Source organism: Arachis hypogaea, chromosome 14 (assembly GCF_003086295.3).
Source record: "Arachis hypogaea cultivar Tifrunner chromosome 14, arahy.Tifrunner.gnm2.J5K5, whole genome shotgun sequence".
NCBI lineage: Eukaryota > Viridiplantae > Streptophyta > Magnoliopsida > Fabales > Fabaceae > Arachis > Arachis hypogaea.
This window is the reverse complement of record NC_092049.1, coordinates 139,940,068-139,953,502: the sequence shown is the minus strand read 5'-3', so window position 1 is coordinate 139,953,502 and position 13,435 is coordinate 139,940,068. Positions and strand designations below refer to the sequence as shown.

General features: G+C 35.3%; 2 protein-coding genes across 2 annotated transcripts; both read left to right on the top strand.

Annotated features, from left to right (window-relative positions):
• The first annotated feature begins 121 nt into the window (after nt 1–121).
• LOC112744692 (uncharacterized) lies at nt 122–3,019 on the top strand. Its single transcript, XM_025794395.3, has 5 exons — nt 122–303; nt 953–1,134; nt 1,817–1,915; nt 2,034–2,185; nt 2,462–3,019. Exons 2-5 carry the CDS (start codon nt 958–960, stop codon nt 2,847–2,849), a joined length of 816 nt encoding a protein of 271 aa, XP_025650180.1. The 5' UTR covers nt 122–303; nt 953–957; the 3' UTR covers nt 2,850–3,019.
• Nucleotides 3,020–4,127: 1,108 nt separating this feature from the next.
• Nucleotides 4,128–7,459, top strand: LOC112744691 (proline dehydrogenase 2, mitochondrial). Its single transcript, XM_025794393.3, has 4 exons — nt 4,128–5,368; nt 6,143–6,788; nt 6,922–7,162; nt 7,258–7,459. The coding sequence occupies exons 1-4, from the start codon at nt 4,814–4,816 to the stop codon at nt 7,298–7,300; spliced, it is 1,485 nt and encodes a 494-aa protein (XP_025650178.1). The 5' UTR covers nt 4,128–4,813; the 3' UTR covers nt 7,301–7,459.
• The last annotated feature ends 5,976 nt before the right edge of the window (nt 7,460–13,435 follow it).

Sequence of the window (13,435 nt, the reverse complement as noted above, 5' to 3'; positions counted from 1 at the left end):
AATTACGATGCGAAAAAGATGAATTTTAATATTTTTATATTAATAAAATTTAAATAATACTTTGGGAGGCTAACATTTTTTCAGTTGGTAATAAATTATTTTCTTTTGACTTTTCTTGAAAGAATAGAGAAAACTTTGAAAAGAAGGGTTTTGGCCCTTCGAGCATTTCCATTTTCAAGCTCTTAAATATAGAAGAGGTACTGAGGAAGGAAAGAGAATAGTAGAAGGTTCCAAAACGGTGCAAATTGAGAAAGGGAACGGGAGTTAGGGAGTCTCATTCCTCTGCCACCGCCATTGCCGAAGGTTCATTCTTCTTCTTCTTCTTCAACCTCTATCACTATTTATGTAATTTTTTGTAGCATCCTCTCCTTGTTATGATTATCAGTTATAGATTTTTGTCCCCCACCCCTCTCTTTTCATGTATTGACCTTAAAGCTTTGAAATTTATACTCTGATGAACCTTCAATTTCATTGCTCTCCATCTGCTCTTTATTCCTCTTACTTAAATCGTATTGTTATTATTTATTATTACATATATGTTTTGCTTTAGTGGTTAGCTAAAGTGTTAATTTTTACGAATTATTAAATATGGAGTCAACAAATTGGGGAATTAGGATGTAGTGAAAATCTTGCATCTGAGCTGATATCACTCTTGGTACCATTTGAGCTGATCATGTTTCTAGTTAGATGATATATTTTGGGTTATTTTCATGTGATGAGAGATTAGATGCCATGACTAATGTTGTTTTTGGGTTAATTACTAGTTTCTGCTCATTACTAATGTTATTTCTGCATAATTAAGTTTGTTTATGTTTTTACCTTTTTTTTTTCATATTTCTTTTAAATTAGTTCATCTGCTATAGGGTTCTGCATCATTATAAATTATTCCCTTGAACAGGAAAAACAAAAGATAACTATTTCTGATTGATTACTTAACTTCTTGACATGGCAGTTAGAATGTACAATAATGTCAGACCCCAACTTGGGGTACCTCAAACCCAACCTCCAACTAACTCGCAACCGAATCCATTTGGTAATGCATTTCAATCTGCCGGTTCAGGACTCATTCGAGGTGGATTGGGTGCATATGGAGAAAGATTATTTGGATCAAGCTCTGAGTATGTTCAAAGCAATGTATGTACAATTTCCATTTTAGTATTTATTTTAGTCAGTGATTCGTACTTGAACTATTACATCATATAGTGTTTCAATGATTTTTTTTGTGTGGATACTTCAATGATGATGTCTTCACATGAAAATGACATCGGGAACCGTTCGATGGATTGATATGTTTGACGGGGCCATCTAATGGTTCAAAATGTCATCTTCATGCGAAGACATCATCATTGAAGTATTCACCTTTTTCCCCCTTCATAAAAAGCTTCGGATACCAAATCTGATTGTATGTCTGTGATCAGCTCGATGTGTTCAAATTGTGTCTGGAAAAAAACTGCTAGTGTTATTAAAGCTGTGATAACATTTTCAGTCACCGATTTCTAAGAAGTGTATCATCAGAATAATACCTACTGTTGTAGCACACAACTGAGCATTATTGTAAATGGGGTTTTGATATTACATTTTACAAGAGTATTTGAAGTGTTCTGTAATTTACTTTTGATTGTATTTCCTATGTGGCATATGCTCTCCTACCTTGGCTTCAATAATGGTTACGTCTAAACTAAATCCATCTTGAAGATCATATTGACTAGATAAATGGATCTTTAGTTGCTATCTTTGCTTATGTTAAATGTAGATATTCTCTCTAGTCTGAATTTGGGGTTTTATATTTGAATTAACTGTAGATGTTCAATAACAGATAAGTCGGTACTTCTCTGATCCTCAATACTACTTTCAAGTGAATGACCAGTATGTTAGGAACAAGTTAAAGGTGGTTTTGTTCCCATTTCTACACCGGGTAAGAAGTGATGTTACTCTTTTTTCACATTTATCTCACCGATTTTTTATTTGAATATCTTAATTTATATTATTCCTCGCGCATTACCCTTATCTTTGTATTATATTATATTGTTCAGGGTCATTGGACAAGAATCACCGAACCAGTGGGAGGTAGACTCTCCTACAAACCTCCAATCTATGACATAAATGCACCTGACCTGTATATTCCACTAATGGCATTTGGCACCTATGTTGTTCTTGCCGGCATCTCATTGGGTCTTCGTGGAAAGTAAGTATATTACCTTTACTGTCCCCTCAAATTTGAACTTAGCCACTCATAGTTGTGCCTGCAGTTTGTGTTTCTGCATACAGTGTCAGTATATTAACATTTCTCTTTCACTTGTATCTGATTATTGAACAGCTCCGTTCTCGCACCGCATGATCGGTGCTTAGCACTGTTTCTTCTGCTGAACCAATTTTTTTTTTTTTTAATTTTCTTCTGTCCGCACGTGGTTTCTACTCTCTAGTCTGTATTGTTTGTTAAAACCACTCTAATCTTGGCCAGGTTTAGTCCTGAGGCTTTGAACTGGTTATTCATCAAGGGTTTGCTTGGTTGGTTTATGCAAGCATCACTGCTTAAAATGATATTGCTTACATTGGGTGGTGGAGAAGCACCTCTGTTGGACATCGTAGCGTACGCCGGTTATACCTTCACAGGTATGTCTTTGGCTGTGGCTGGAAGAATCTTATCGAGTTACGCGTACTACTTTTTGATGCTCTGGACCTGCTTATGCATGGGAATATTCTTGGTGAAAACCATGAAAAGAGTCCTCTTCGCAGAGGTCAGGAGTTATCATTCGAGCAAACACCACTATCTCTTGCTCTTCATTGCCTTGGCTCAGTTCCCATTGTTCATATGGCTTGGCAATATTACTGTCAATTGGCTAATATAGAGTAATAAGGTTACTCTACTTAAAAGCACTTAATGAACATTTTATTTCCTTCTCCTTTATTGTACATCCTCACCAAAGATGCATAATTTTAGGACTATTACACAAATGTTACATGATTTTGGTTTTACAATATGTTTAATAGTAGTTGAAACTTGAAAGTTTGAAACTTATTTCTTCTCTACAAGGATGTTTCCACATGTGAAATAGGTTACATGGTTTTTCCAACATCTATATTATGGAAAGACTTCATGCTTCATAGTTTCTATCTTTGTCACAATTTTAAATCTTATATTGATTTGTATATCTTTAGTGTAACTTAGACATTAAGTTATTGAAGTCACATGCAAATTTGAAACTTCAAATTGATTCTTTTTTCTGTTTTAAGAACTGCTTTTTATTTAAATTATTCGTTTCAAATCGCCTTATAGACCGATTTGCTTAGTTGGCACTACACAATTAGCAAAAATGAAAAATGTTTATATAGGTTCACGTTTATATTGAACACTACTCTCGGTAATACAGCAACCAATGGGTTGTATGATGCAGTAATACATCTATTTTTCACATGATGATTATGATTTGTGAATATGTTTTTTCTTTAAAGAGAGATATTAAAACAACAACATCATTATTATTATTATTATTATTATTATTATTATTATTATTATTATGTACTCAAAAACTCTCTTTCTTCTTCATACAATGTAAACATCAATGATTAAACTTATACACACACGAGAAATAAATATAGTAAAAGTTTTATTTTGATTAGATTAGGTACAAGATGAAAATAAATTTTCTGTTTTTTTAGTTGATGTTATAAAATACTATATCTCAATATCGTATTACGTTTATAAAAAAAATCAACTACCAAATTAATTATTTTATAAAATATATATTGAAATTGAATTAAAAAATATATGTATTTAAATATAAATATATGATGATTGATTTAGTAGTTAATTTTTTATATGTACATGATATTTTTATTTTCAGTTTAAATTGGTCTAGTAATTAGTTTACTAATTAGTTTAAATAAATATTGAATTCAAATTCTTCATGCATGCAAGTTGTCATTCATAACAGATTAATTCTTAGTATATTGAATTGACTCAGTTGAAAGATACCATGAAAAAAAAATCTATTAAAAAAATCATATTTAACAATATTATTTAAAAAAAAATTCATTCTCGATTTTATTACAAGACATATTAGCACGCCTAACCTCTTAATTAGTATTTAGTAGTAAAGAAAGAGCATCCGGATGCTTCGTATAATGCCAATAGATTATTAGAGTAGTGGTGGATCCACGTAAGGTCTGTCTCAGCTCTGAATCTCTCTCAAAATTTGGACTCTAACCTTAGTTTGTTCTCCTCAAATCACGCCCTGTTCAAACTAGTGACTAGATACCATGTCCATTTGTACTCCTCTCCCACCACCAAAAACAACAAACACCACCCACCACCAACTTGCACCAAAACTAAATTACAAGATAATACCCTATTTTAAAGGGAATAAAACCAAGACCAATTAGGATAAAGATATCACACACTGCCCACATGCACTTGACTTCTTCCCACCATATCACACCCTTTATTTTTTCTTAATTACCTTAATTAATTAACCTGAAACGTTTCGTTTCTTTCCCACCCCTATATAATCCCCTCCAATCCCTCACTTCAAACTCCACATCTTTGCATCGCATCATCCCATTGCATCCCCAATAGGCCATATAACCAACGCACACCAAACAAACAAAGAGAAGGAGAGAGAGGGAGAGAAACAACAACAAACAACAACCAACAAACAACAAACATAAAAAACAACAACCACCGCCTCCGCAACCACAATCGCAGCCGCGCAACCAGATAAAAAATTCTTTTAAGATATACGGTGATAAGAATTTTTATTTTATCGTTTTATATTCCTGAAAAAAAAAAAAAAAGAATCAACTCAAACCGTTGATGGCCACCCGCGTAATCCCACCAAGAATCCTGAGGAATCTGCGATACAACACAGCCACCAAGCCCTTGGCCTCGTCCCACCCTTCCTCCCTCTCCCCAACTCTCTCTCCTCCTTGTTTATCGGACCCTAAGCCGCCGTCCCAAACCGTCCTCCGCCCCGCCTTGGACCCATCCGCCCTCAACTTCAACGACGTCCAGTCCCTCTTCTCCTACGTCCCAACCTCCAACCTCCTCCGCTCCACCGCCGTCCTCCATGCCACGGCCGTCGAGCCAATGGTCGACCTTGGAATGTGGATCATGCGGTCCAAGCTCTTCGAGGTCGAGGGGATTAAGGACGTCGTCCTCGCCGCCATCAGAAACACCTTCTACGGGCATTTCTGCGCCGGCGAGGATGCCGTCACCGCCGGAAAGAGCATCAGGGCTCTGAATGACGCTGGTTTGAGGGGAATGCTTGTCTACGGCGTAGAAGACGCTCATGACAACGAAGGATGTGATCGGAACCTGAAATGTTTCCTTCACACCGTTGACGTCAGCAGATCGCTTCCACCATCTTCGGTAAAGCCTCTCATACTTACCATTCTTAACGGTTTTAATGGCTTCAATTGAATTAAAATGTTTTTGGCATGCCATGTTTATCACACCATTTTTTCTATACTAATTAAATGATGTACAGTTCTTAATTAACTGGTATGTACATCGTTTATTAATTAGTATTAAATTTGGTGTTATAGATATTGGTGTGCATGTATAAGATTCTGTCGTTTGTTTTTTGTTTGTGGTGTTGGGTTTTTGCATGTAACGGACGGCAACGAATGAACGTGAAAAGTGAAAACTCAATTCGATCTGCACGATCTGCATGAGAGAAGGAATGAATATGAACCATGGAGAATAGAAGGAGAAGGAGAAGGAGTTGGAGAAGGAGGAGGAGGAGGAGGAGAAGATGCAAAAAAAATCATCAATCACCATCTATGGATGTTGGATCATTGGACCCCACCCCACTATTGCTGCTTTTTTGGTTCGGTGGTTGATCACATGGAACATATGAATTGTTGATGAATGGAAAAATCTAGTACGGTAATTGTTACTAGGGAACAAGGATTGATGATGTCTCAGATGGGGTTCATTCATCAGTTCATACACGCAATACTAGCTAGTGTGAACAGCAACTAAGAAAGAAACAAAGAATCTTCATGATGATGATTTCATCAATGTCTAGTATTTGGTAAAAGATAAAAAAAGCTAAGCACAATAACTTTTTTGGTTCGGTGGTTGATCACATGGGACTAATTGATGTTTGTTTCAAATTTCTTTGTAATTTTGATTTGACAGGTGAGCTTTGTGATTGTGAAAATAACTGCGATATGTCCCATGAGCCTGCTAGAGAGATTGAGTGACTTGCTAAGGTGGCAACAAAAAGATCCTTCTTTCAACTTGCCATGGAAGCAAGATTCATTCCCTCTATTCTCAGATTCAACACCATTGTACCACACAAGGAAGAGACCTGAGGCTCTAACACCACAAGAAGAGAGTGATCTTGAACTTGCAATGCAAAGACTCAATGAGCTTTCCCAAAAGTGCGTGCAAGCCAATGTTCCTTTACTGGTTGATGCAGAGCATACTTCAGTTCAACCAGCCATTGATTATTTTACCTACAATGCTGCCATTAATCACAACAAGGGTGAGAGCCCTATAGTGTTTGGGACCATGCAGACATACCTTAAGGATGCCAAGGAGAGGCTCTTGCTTGCAACAGAGGCAGCAGATAAGATGGGGATCCCAATGGGATTCAAGTTGGTGAGGGGTGCTTATATGTCTAGTGAGAGGAAATTGGCTTCTTCTTTGGGCTATGCTTCCCCTATTCACAACACCATTCAAGACACTCACAAGTGTTTCAATGATTGCTCCTCTTTTCTTCTTGAGAAAGTTGCCAATGGCCCTGGTGGCCTTGTTCTTGCCACCCATAATGTTGAATCAGGTACTTACTTTTTAGTACTCTAATAACAATTACATGAATATAGTTAGAGTAGTCTATGAGTAATATCATTCAAAATCGTTAGATAAGTTAACATGTTAATGTAAAATTAATGAATGTTGAATAATTTGGGCAGGGAAATTAGCTGCTGCAAAAGCACATGAGATAGGGATTGGAAAGGTGAACCACAAGCTTGAATTTGCACAGCTTCTAGGAATGTCAGAGGCACTTTCCTATGGTTTGAGCAATGCAGGGTTTCAGGTTAGTAAGTATATGCCATTTGGACCTGTAGAGACAGTCATGCCTTATCTTCTTAGAAGGGCTGAAGAGAATAGAGGGATGTTAACAGCTTCAGGCTTTGATAGGTTACTAATGAGGTAATTAATTAATTAACCATTTTTAATTATTTTAATTTAACTCACCCTCTAAATTATTATCATTATTAATAAATTCTTTAATTTATTATGTGCAGGAAGGAGTTAGGAAGGAGACTAAAAGCTGCTTTAGGAGTTTAGTTTAGTTAAATTGTTGGGATGCATGGGATGTAATAATGTCTTTTGTGCAGGCAAAGATTAAAGATTGATTGCCTTTTCAGTGTACAAATTAGAGAATCTTGTATTCTTTTTTCTGAATTATGAATTCAGATTAATGAAATGTGCATTGCCATTTCTGTATTTTCATTTTTTTTATGTGCATATATGCTGCAATTGACACATACAAGCCATAGTTATAATTTAAGCTGAATTGCACAAATTAAGAAATAATGAAATCGATCCACAAAAACTATATCAAAAGTTGAGGTTTAATAAGGTTCCAAGTTTATATAACAACAATGCAAGTTCTATAATTTTCTTTTCCTCAAATCTATCTAATCTATGTTAATGCTAAATTAAATGATCAGATAGAATAATAAACTTTAAACTATTTGTCTAGTGCTTAATGTTAGTGATCATCTCCACCTAACAAGGGCAAAAGTTGCATATCTACCAAGCACTAATTAAAGAAGACAAACTTGTTCAATCTAAACTTGAATACTACTATATGTTTAGAAAAATAAATAAATAAATGATATTTAGGTATTTAATTAAATTAATGCATGTCTTATTTTTGTACACTAATATTAAGTCATTATCTTAATTAGGTGTCCATACAAATAATATTACCTACATGTGTTTTTTAAGTGTTTTTATTTAACTATTGGATGATTGGATCTAAATGGTTGATAGAATAAAGTTGTTCTATTAAGCTAATAATATATATACCTTGAAAGTAACCTCTTAACTTGAAATTTAAAGTATAAGTCTCTTTCATGCAATTTCAATGGTAATCCTTACTTGTGGTCTTGTGAAGCATCCTATATGTTGGAAGAAAAGGAGTAAAATGAGTCAAATCAAATGTAAATATCAAAAGAAAAGTCCAAAAGTTTGGCATTTTCTAAGGTTGGAAAGTGACTCAGCCGAAAAGTGACTGTTATTAGTAATATGATTCCAACTCCAAATACAAGAACAAAATAAATAATGATCCAAGTCCAAGTTGCATATTCCACTAGTTTAATTTCAATTCAAAGTTGTCTATTTTGTGAATAATAATAATAAAGAGAATATATATGTCATCGGTTTATCACCACTCGTTCCAATTGTTAGGATGTGTCCGAAAGCGTTTCTCTTTCTACAAAAAAATTATTACAACTTGTCCCTATATCTTCTGCCATATAATATAAATACAAGACTAATTACACTTGCTTTTTTTTTTTTTAAAGTTTAATAAAGTTCAATCAAACTCATTTCTATTTCTAAAATTTTACATTGATACTTCACTGGTTTTGATAGTAATACTTAGAACTCTTATAATTTTTTTAAGAAATTAAAGTACTTTAAAAATGAAAAAGTGAAAATTCTTATAAATAAAACTTAGCTCCCTCTTACAAGAAGTTCATGGTCATTGTTTTTTGTCTAGCCATTATAAACAATGGTTCTGGCCTACTTGATACTGTGACAAATCATCATAACATAAATTATTACATAAAAACATTTAATTAAATTAACACAATTTTATTTTGGCAAGTGGAAATCGGAAAGGCCAAAAATAGCCGCAAGTTGCAAGTTGCAACAATGAAAGTGACCCAAGCCAAAAGAGTAAGGACAATGTGCATAAATTGTGCATGCACAACAGCACAAGTGTATGCTCCATTATTAATAAATTATAAGTAATTATTTTAAGGCCAATTTTATAATTTTTTATTTGGTATTTAATTTTTGTTTTAATTTATTTTTTATAATAATTTTTGAATATTTAAAATTTTTTAACTTTTATATTTTTAAATTTAAAATTAATTATTTAACATTTTTTAGTAGTAAAGAAATAATTTTTAGACACTATTACAAAACCTTATTTTAATTCAACGGACCAAAATGAAAGTTGAAGTCAAAGTTGGAGATTCCATTCCACCTATTGCTGAGTTGGATTCCATGGATTTTCTCCTATCACGCAGACATTGCATTGAATTCCCATCATAATAGGAGGACAACCTAAAATAAAGTTCAACAAACATCATTTAAAACCAAAAGATACGCTCCACCATTAACATGTGCTTCTTTGTCCTTTTTTCTCGGTAGATTCCCATTAACTTGTGCATGTTAATTGTTAAGTGAATCTATGATCCTGGGAAGTAGGAACTCTTAAATTTTGTGATCTTAAAATATCCGAGATTTATTGAATTTGCTAAAAATTGTGTTGAAGGTTTTTTTTAGAAGCAGAAATTTTCTTTTATTAAAAAATGTGTAGAGAATTTTAGGTCATGACATATATTCAAGAATTTCTAAGAGTAACATACTTAAATAATTTGGTATATAATTCTCTTAATAATTAAGGTTTTTGAGCTCTAAATATAAGAAAATATTAACACTAAATAACTTTACCCTAATAAATAATGGAGAATGGTACGGTGTAAGAGTTAACACAAATTAGTTGATATTCAACAAGATTTGATAGAGGCAGAGTGACACATGCACCGAGATCCAATGTTTATTTAACACACTATTTGTGTTCCTCATACCTCAATTGTTGGTGGTAAGAAATTTCCACCTAAATATCCTAAACTACTCGTTTTTTTTTTTTTGTGACTGAACATAACACAAAGAAAAAACACCTAAGAGAAAGAGTAACACTCCTCTCTAATAATAATGTCTAAATTATTAGGGGGTTGTAACCACTCTAGGTACACCTGCTTGTTTAAAGCAGCAGTCTTAGCCATTAAATTAGCCGCTCTGTTTGCTGTACGCTGGATGAGCACTAAAGTAGCTGTCCAATTGCGCTGAAGCATCTCTTTGATTTTGCCAAGCAGATCAGAGTCATTCGTAATCATGCTGGTTGTGCCTCGCGAAACAAGAAGAAATGCATCAAGATTATCAGTTTCACATATGACCTCTTTACACTCGCAATCCCAAGCCATAACAAGCCCTCTCCAAATAGCATGAAGCTCACAAGAGAGAACACTAGAAAGAGGTATACTGGCAGAACAACCTTTCATCCAAATTCCCATGCTGTCTCTAATAATACATCCAAAGCCCGCTAATTGCCCATTTTCAAAAACGCTTGCATCGCAGTTCACTTTACAGACATTCATTGGAGGTGGTTCCCAGTTATATTGCAAAGAGGAAGGAATAATATGTTTTTGGTTGGTAACAACCTTAGAGGAATATCATAAACTACTCGTTTGAAAGAATAATAAGGGTAGAATGTTTATACTCTGAATTATAATTTTTTTTATCTCTAACTACTATTATTATTATTATTATTATTATTATTATTATTATTATTATTATTATTATTATTATTTGGAGGCTTAAGCCTGATATAGATAAGTAAGTAACAGGTAAGAATTTCGTTAAGGAGCTAATGGAATATTTGTACAAGTGTATAATGAGTTATAAGTTAAAAAATGAACATCACGCATACTATCCAGAATAACCATCCGGATACCAGGGATAATAAACATCTCATGTCATGAAATCACTTATTCCAAAAGCTTAAGCTGATTTTGGTCTTGATCTTTCGGATCTAGAGCTCTGATACTATGTCATAAAACCACTAATCCCAAAAACTTAAGCTGATAGAAAAAGATAACACTAATAGTTATATCTCTAATACTGAATCGGACATCCCTAAACCTCCATTGTACACATTGTACAGATATTTCATTGACTCCCTATACTTCCTCAACGGGTAATCATCAGTAGTTGAGACTCACTCAACAGTGTTTAATTCAAGTCAGACATTCTCGTTAAAATGTATAATGTAATTTTCTTTTAATACTTTATTAAGCATATATACTATATCTTTTTATCCTAAATAAATATTTTTTTTATATATACACACACATACACCCACAATACATTAATAATGAGCTCGGTTTTTTAAATGTTGGAAGGAATGTAAAATGTGTTCATACTATAAAAATTTAAATTGGACATTTATATGAATTTTTTTTTTTTTAAAGAACAACACTGTAATATATTAAACTTTTATGAACAACATGGTAATATATTTATCTTTTTCTAATTTTGGGTTTTTTTTATGATATTTTAATTCTGATAAATAAATAATTAGTTCATCCTGAATTGAAATTCTATAAAAAGATTTGTTGTTGACGATTAATTCCATTTTTTCTAAAAAAGTCAAGGTTTACTTTAACTAATACCGATTGGTTTCTGTAGGGAATGAATCTTTTTAATTGTTAAAAAAAATTAAGAAAATAAAGTGTGATTTATAATCTTTTAATATTCTCTTTTATATTTTTTTAGTCTTATTTATAAAAATTAATAATAAAAGATCATACTTTATTCTTTTAATTATTAAAAAAAGTTGAAGAGATCTATTTCTATTTGTGTGTATAGTTGACAAAATTTTTTATGTTTTAATTTATTTGGATTTGGGCCACTGTGGAGAGCTTTCAACCACCGAATTGGCTCTGATACCACTTGTTGGGCTTTGATACCGCATCTCTCACCCCGGCTTTCTCACTTTCATTTCACCTTCCAAAATGACAGCCACCTCCCAGCGCTCTCTCTCTCTCTCTCCCTCTGTCACCTCAGTTCACCGCCATAGCGCCACCACACGCTCGCCTCCGTATCCGCGCCTCTCGTCGGATCCACCTCACTATGTTCTCGCGAGTCGAGTCTGGTCTCTCTCCTCCGTCTGTGCTGTGTGCTTGGCCGCTCGCGTCTTGCCGAGCCTCCGCTGGTGAGTGCTCATGCGCCTTGCTTGTGCTCGTCCTCGTCGGCGGCAGAAGCAGCAGGTCACGGACTGGTCGTCGTCATTCTCTGTCTTGTCACTGTCTCGCACTCAGTCGCGATCCTTTCTTGCGTTCGTCGTCGCCGACGACAGCTGGTCCCCAGGCTGATTGTCGTTGTCGTCTTTTTGCTTCGAGTCTTGCAGTCAGCTTCCTCCCCATCGTCTGCTTCTTTCGTGCAACCAGAAGCTGGTCCCCGATTTGGTGAGTTCCAACAAATTCCCCAATAGTCCGACCGACTGATTTGGTTAATAGTTCCGTTCTGACAACTATGAATTGCAGTTTAGTTTGTTTTGCAACATGGCATGTTACAACTATTGCTTTGCAGTTCAGTTTTTCCTATGACCTATACTCCTAAGAGATCCATACTTCGACCTGTTTGCTTTGATGCATGTTACAATTAAATATTTTCTTCTTTTGTATATATCATTAATTTATGAATAAAAAGTTGTGTTTGCTTAAATCAATTCTTTAGATGAATTCTAACCCTCTATTTATAGGGGGAGAGAATCATCACTCTTTCCAACCCTCTAAACTTCTACAATGAAGTCAATTTTCATTGTTTTCTCTGTCATACTAATTGCATTTTCAACTCCTCCTACTTCTGGTGCTTATCAACCATCGACTTGGCTCTGATACCACTTGTTGGGCTTTGATACCACTTGTTGGGCTCTGATACCGCATCTCTCACCCCGGCTCTCTCACTCTCACCTCACCTTCCAAAATGACAGCCACCTCCCAGCTCTCTCTCTCTCTCTCTCTCTCTCTCTCTCTCTCTCTCTCTCTCTCTCTCTCTCTCTCTCTCTCTCACTGCCACAGCGCCACCGCACGCTCGCCTTCGTATCTGCGCCTCTCGTCGGATCCACCTCACTATGTTCTCGCGAGTCGAGTCTGGTCTCTCTCCTCCGTCTGTGCTGCGTGCTTGGCCGCTCGCGTCTTGTCGCGCCTCCGCTGATGAGTGCTCGTGTGCCTTGCTTGTGCTCGTCCTCGCCGGCAGCAGAAGCAGCAGGTCACGGACTGGTCGTCGTCATTCTCTGTCTCATCACTGTCTCGCACTCAGTCGCGATCCTTTCTTGCGCTCGTCGTCGTCGATGACAGCTGGTCCCCGGGCTGATTATCGTTGTCGTCTTTTTGCTTCGAGTCTCGCAGTCAGCTTCCTCCCCATCGTTGGCTTCTTTCGTGCAACCAGAAGCTGGTCCCCGATTTGGTGAGTTCCAACAAATTTCCCAATAGCTTGAACGACCGATTTGGTTAATAGTTCCGTTTTGACAACTATGAATTGCAGTTTAGTTTGTTTTGCAACATGGCATGTTACAACTATTGCTTTGCATTTCAGTTTTCTCTATGACCCATACTCCTA

Excerpts from the sequence above, each read along its gene's own strand:
- LOC112744692 (XM_025794395.3), top strand. The coding sequence starts at position 958 with ATGTACAATAATGTCAGACCCCAACTTGGGGTACCTCAAACCCAACCT. Across the intron at positions 1,135-1,816 it reads CTGAGTATGTTCAAAGCAAT|ATAAGTCGGTACTTCTCTGA; the intron begins GTATGTACAATT and ends GTTCAATAACAG. Across the intron at positions 2,186-2,461 it reads TCATTGGGTCTTCGTGGAAA|GTTTAGTCCTGAGGCTTTGA; the intron begins GTAAGTATATTA and ends AATCTTGGCCAG.
- LOC112744691 (XM_025794393.3), top strand. The coding sequence starts at position 4,814 with ATGGCCACCCGCGTAATCCCACCAAGAATCCTGAGGAATCTGCGATAC. Across the intron at positions 5,369-6,142 it reads GATCGCTTCCACCATCTTCG|GTGAGCTTTGTGATTGTGAA; the intron begins GTAAAGCCTCTC and ends TTGATTTGACAG. Across the intron at positions 6,789-6,921 it reads CACCCATAATGTTGAATCAG|GGAAATTAGCTGCTGCAAAA; the intron begins GTACTTACTTTT and ends TAATTTGGGCAG.